Raw genomic sequence first — 5,875 nt, 5'->3', positions numbered from 1 at the left:
TGTTTGCTTCCTCGTTGCTTTGGTTAATTTGCATGTTTCCGTCATCCATCCACCTCTAATTACAGAGACACTTCAGACACAAATCAGAGTCTGTTTGAAATGTTTCTTCTTCACTGAACATGATCCATAACAGCACAACTGTAACACGGGAAATATGAGTGACAGCTTATTTAACAGTAACCCAAATACTGTACTTTGCTCTGACACTGTGACACAAAAATACAGTTGATCTTGTTTCAAATTCGCAGCACCTTATTTGCACATTTACTGAGTTTAGAAAGAGAAAAATGAAATATGTTGCAAATGCATCAATACTCGTTTGATCACGTCGCTGGACGAAATGCCCTAATTGAAACCATTTGAACCAATGAAACTTTCAACAGATTTAAAAACAAGCAGCAACTAACTGTAACCAGTTTTCCTTTTCTTACAAAGCATCAAACTTCACACGAGCAGGAGAGATGAGCAGAGCAGACGTAACAGTTCGACTTTCAGCCAAATAAAAGCAGCGATTCAGAGAAAGGTAAAGACGAGTTGTCTCTACAGAGTTAAGACCTTAAAGGAATCTTATTTGTTGTTCTACAAGCATCAAAAAAACCAAAACACATTTAAAAAGCTCATCACAGACGCCTCGTTATCGTTGCCTCCATGCTGGCTGGTAACAAACCACAGCACAGAAATGCCAAAATGTTTGAGGTAATCTAGAAACACTGATGCTGTTACGTTAAGTGAGCACTGACAGAGAGGTCAGCCAGGGACAGCATCACAGTCCTACAACGACCATATTCAATAACCTTAAAGATTTTTAATTTTTTTTTTGGCATTTCTGCTTTTTTGAGTGACACAGAGAGATGATGACATGCAGCCAAGAGCCCAGGCTCCACCAGGTGAGCTACCAGGGCGTCCCCTTACTGACCAACTTAGGTGATTATGTAAAATAGAAGAAAAAAAAAAAAAGCCAATGTTGCTATGAGTATATAGTATCTGCCTAAAATCTGGTTGCTCTTTACTTTCAGCAGCTGTGTGGTTTTCTACTCCTCTGGGCGGCACCAGCTACCTGTAAGTTCAAAGCCTCGTTTGAACGTTATTTCTAACAGGACGGAGTTCACGCATGGCTGACCTTTGACGGGTTGCACCAGTGGAAATAGTTCCAATGTAGATGTAAGTAACAACATGGCATCACATAGCATAGCATTGACTAAATCTGACATTAGACACTAACGTCACTGTGTTGGCAAGCAAATATATCATGTTCGATAACTTCATAATTAAAAACTACTCATCTGTAAGACTTGGCCAGTGTATCAGTATCAGTATGTTATAATGTTACAGTTTCATCTGTCTAATCGTGCAGTTTTCTTACCCTGTTTCTAGTTAATGGTTTCATCACTTAAGGTTAAGGTTGCATAGTTAACATCTGATCATAACGCTTTGTGCTCATTTATGTACCTATTTGTCCTCGTTTGGTGATTAACGTTAGCTATTTCTTCGTTATTGTGTAGTGTTCAAAGACGTCTGGGTACAAGAGACAACGCAGTAATAAACACTGCATAAAGTGCATTAAGAACGAAGCTGACTGGCTACAGGAAGTGAAAACTACATCAAATGTTTTGGCTAGTTTGGACTTCATGCCAGAGGAGTTAAGATGAACCTCACATCTCTGTGGTGCAACCAAACACTGACACACCTTTAGTATCAGACTAACAAGCTTCAGCGTACCATTTAAGGTGGACTTTAAACTTAAGAGAGAACTTACAAGTAGCTGGTGCATCAGGTCCTGGTTGCAACAGTACACCAGCAGGAGAAAGTAGAAACATGTAGTTTCTTTAAAATGAGGGCTGGTGCTCTCCTCAGTCTATTGTTCTATATGAAATATACAACACTAAAACTTTGCTCTATTGCTCTTTTTTTCTGAACTCATTTGTCACTGTTACACACACACACACACACACACACACCTCATCTCTTGCACACGTTGTCACAGGGCCGTCGCCATTCAGATCTAGAAACTGCGAAATGTTGTCATGTCCTTGGGCTCTTTACTGGGCACACACCAGTCGTCCGCCTCGTGGATGGTCTTGTAGTGTTTCCAGGCTGACTTGTTGTACACAGGGAGCCTCTCGATGGACTCTGTGGAGAGCGCCTGGCAAAAGAGAGGGAGGATAAAGTCAAAGCAGGATGTAAATAATCCATGCTTTCTCCCTTTCCTTGTGAGACACACACACATCTCAATTACCCGAATGTAGATGATGGCGTCAGTTCCGTGACCCTCCAGAGAGTACAGCTTCAGATCCCCTTGAAAGTAGCGGGCATACAGCCGAGAGATGGGCAGACCGTACCCGTAACCAGCCTGGACAGAAACAAAGAGCTCATCTCTCCATCCTCAACACAACCAAGACACGAGAGTTAGTCTGCAACAAACTGATAATAAGTACTGATTTTTAGCTTTGAACACATACGAACATGTGGCAAAACAATGTCAGAGGAAGTGACTGTTTGTACGAGTCGAGTCGAGAGCTGACGGGGCTCAGACTGAGTCGCACACTGTTGATCACACATCAGGAACACTGACCAGAGGAGCGGCGTGGGACCCGTCGATGCTGGGCCGAGGAGCTGTGGAGTAGGTGTAGGTGAACAACCGGTCAATCTTACGCAGCGGCACGCCTCCTCCACGATCGCTCACCTGGAGAAGAACATAAGGCCGCAACACAAACCACAGAGGGGCTGTTGGTTTTCACTGGCAGAGGACGGCGCACCAGTCGTGACCGCAGACTGAGATGCAGCTTTACCTTGACGGTCAGATCTTCGGTTCCCAGAGCGACCTGTGCGTGGATGGAGGGATACTCCAGAGCATCGCCGTATAACTCCATGGTGGCTCGCATGGCGTTCTGCATTTGTTTAACAGGAGAGAAAGACAACATGTGACAATGTCGAACTGTTTCAGTGAACCAGCTGTGTAGTTATGAGTTCAAAAAGCAAGGCCTACCTTAAAAAGTTCAAACACCATATGATACAAATGAGACGGGACATACACCACTGTGATGGGTTTTCCCTCCTCTTTGACTGTCAGGACAAACATGAGCAAAGATTAGTCTACATTTGATCACATATGGTTCAATCGAGCACTTCAAGATGAGCGAAAAACAAATGTGTTTTCTTACCGTTGAACTCCTCCAGGACCAGCTCAGGGGAGTTCATGTAGTACCGGTCACAGAGGTTTCTTGCGTTTTCGTAGGCATCTACAAGGAAGGGGTTTGTTTTCAGGAAGCAGCACGAGAAATACCTGAACACCTGACCGACGACATGTTTGATGACGCCATCACAGCGCGTTCCTCATAACAATGTTTGTGACGTTCTCACCTCTGATCACGTCGCTGACACGACAGTGTGGATCAATACTGCCGATCTGTTTGGGATGCGCTGGGTTCACCTTCACCTTCCCACCGAAGAGGAGGGCTGCAATGACAGCACACAGGGGTGTTTTGAAAACGGTGAAAAATGACCGTCACAATTTCCCAAAGCCCACGGTGACGCCTTCAAATGTCTTCCTTTTTCTGATTAACAGTCCAAAACCAAAAGATATTCAATTTACTATCACATCAGATGAAGAAGCAGCAAATCCTCAAAGCTGAGAACCTGGAATCAGGTTATTTCTGGCATTTTTTACTTCCCTATATTCAGAATGAGCAGATATTTACAAAAATCAATGAAGTTGATGAGGTCAAACATTAAATATATTGTCTTTGTGCTGTTGTCAGTTCAGTTTACGTCAAAAAGGATCAGCGAATGATCACATTCTGTTTTATTTATGTTGTACACAGCGTCCCAACGTTAGATTCTGGGTTGTATTACCAGTAAGTCAATCCTCTCCCAGTCTTATTACATCTCTGACATTCAACATAAAGAAAAGGAAATCAAATTCAGGGAGTAAAGCTGACAGAGACAAAGCAGCTGTCATTTTATATAATATCTATGAATGATATTTTGTAAAAACCAAAGCTCAGATCATTTGTACTCCAAAAAACATACTGTTGACTTTTCATACCACAGAGTTCTGTGTGTGATGTCGCCCTTTGGTCTGTTCTCTCTCATAATCTAATCATGACCCTGTGCATCTTGTTTCTGTGCCTTCTTCCTGTTTAGTTTTATCATTGTGTCCTCATGTTGTTCCTTTGTCCTCGCTGTGTTGAACAGCAAGAAAACCAGCAGACAAATTAGTTCCAGTCACCCTTAAAGCAGAAGAGAATCTACTCACTGTGCTGGTTGAGCAACATCCTGATGGAAATCCTGCTCATGTAGAAACGATCGAGAAAATACTGAACATTCTGGCTGACGACTGGGTCTGTGCCGTAGGTCTCCTTGTACTCCACCACTCCCTGAGCCATGGTAGGAATGACATCATTGTGCCGATTTCTGACCTTTATGACGGCGTCCGTGAAACTGAATGAAGACACAGCGATTACGGCAAGGCGCAAGAAATAAAACCACAAGCTTAGCTGCACAGTGTCTGTTTTTCATTCACTTACTCATATGTGACTTTCTCATCGTTGGCATTTTTGTCTTTGAACTCAAGAATCTCCTGAAGACTTTGCATGTACCTGCACGGGAACAAAATCATCAGTCTATTCGCAGGCGTCAGTGTCATTTGAGAGACAATCAATAAAAGACGGAAGAAAGCCTGCATACCAGCCCTGGACCAGACGGACAGATGGAGTCCTCAGCAAGTTGTCAGGCAGCAAGTTGATCTCTTTCATGATGTTTGCCAAACGAACAGGTAATTCCTGCCTAAGGAAGGCGAAGGATGTTTTCTCACATGCATTTTCTGAGCCTGATGGGTGGACATACACACAGAAACATCACAGATCTCTTGTATTATTATTATTATTATTATTATTTCTGTTGTTACAGAAACGCCCTCCCGGTTGGCTGAAGTGACACTGTACACCATGAACAACCGCATTAATAAAATTAAAGTAAAATTAATTTGTCAGGTATTTTATTTGCTGGATTATCCAAAAACAGACATTCCTGTGTGGTTATTCAGTCTATGAACAGCTTCTGAATAATTTTTCCAATAACTTTACAGAATCATGATATACAGTCAGCTTACAAAGAGAGCTAATAAGCACTTTGCATTAAGTGATCACAAGCAGAACAGTTGAGATCCACTGCGTTAAAATGTTAATAAAAAATAAAATGTAAGCATGGAGACGCAAGTGTTCGTGATGTGTGTACAGCCTCTTACCAAAATCCAGAAACTGCTTCATTGAAAGAGGGGAGGGTGAAAATTTGGAATAGTAGTCAATGTCCTTTCCTATGGACACGCTGCTCCTCAGAAACCTTAAAATCCTCATCCTGACAGGTTGGGGACCGGCTGGCTTAGTGGACGATGTCTTTCAGTAGGTGTTGCAGACAGAAACGGTACCTATTAAGTTTGATCACAGGTGGCATCCGCAGCACAGCCAGGCAGTTAGCGTTCACGTTAGCTAATCTATGTTGACATTAGCTTCCATGCTAACTTCAGCAGCTCCCAAACACAGTCGTAAAATTAACTCTCTGTTACTGAGTGATATGGTGAAACGTGCGTATTCATAGTCACAATAATTGCAAAATGTTTCTGAATCGTCCTTTAATTCAGTTGCTCATGGCTGTACCCTTAGTGGCAGAAATGTCAACACAGCAAGCAGGCAGCGCGGTTTCCCAGCTCCGTGACAAGCTAGCTAATCCAAAGAGTCACAGCCATGTCAAGAGAAGACACGTCAGTACCTTTCGACTTTGTTTAAAAAAAAAAACAAAAAAAACTTTATTGATCAAATTCGATTAAGCTAATATGTGGATAAAAAAGGAAGGGAATAAAAAAGAAATAAAGAAACAG

General features: G+C 42.4%; 1 protein-coding gene across 1 annotated transcript; it reads right to left on the bottom strand.

Annotated features, from left to right (window-relative positions):
* Positions 1-89: 89 nt before the first annotated feature.
* Positions 90-5,781, bottom strand: pdk1 (pyruvate dehydrogenase kinase, isozyme 1). Its single transcript, XM_076747354.1, has 11 exons — positions 5,246-5,781; positions 4,687-4,828; positions 4,527-4,598; positions 4,256-4,440; positions 3,361-3,456; positions 3,162-3,239; positions 2,987-3,063; positions 2,790-2,888; positions 2,573-2,683; positions 2,237-2,350; positions 90-2,143 (listed from the first exon to the last, which is right to left on the bottom strand). The coding sequence occupies exons 1-11, from the start codon at positions 5,352-5,354 to the stop codon at positions 2,003-2,005; spliced, it is 1,224 nt and encodes a 407-aa protein (XP_076603469.1). The 5' UTR covers positions 5,355-5,781; the 3' UTR covers positions 90-2,002.
* Positions 5,782-5,875: the final 94 nt, after the last annotated feature.

The sequence above is a fragment of the Chaetodon auriga genome, chromosome 13 (assembly GCF_051107435.1).
Source record: "Chaetodon auriga isolate fChaAug3 chromosome 13, fChaAug3.hap1, whole genome shotgun sequence".
NCBI lineage: Eukaryota > Metazoa > Chordata > Actinopteri > Chaetodontiformes > Chaetodontidae > Chaetodon > Chaetodon auriga.
Note: the sequence above shows the minus strand (reverse complement) of the source record. Positions and strands in the feature narration are given on the sequence as shown.

Excerpts from the sequence above, each read along its gene's own strand:
- pdk1 (XM_076747354.1), bottom strand. The coding sequence starts at position 5,354 with ATGAGGATTTTAAGGTTTCTGAGGAGCAGCGTGTCCATAGGAAAGGAC. Across the intron at positions 3,457-4,255 it reads GATGTTGCTCAACCAGCACA|CCCTCCTCTTCGGTGGGAAG; the intron begins GTGAGTAGATTC and ends CTGTCATTGCAG. Across the intron at positions 3,240-3,360 it reads TGTCAGCGACGTGATCAGAG|ATGCCTACGAAAACGCAAGA; the intron begins GTGAGAACGTCA and ends CCTTCCTTGTAG.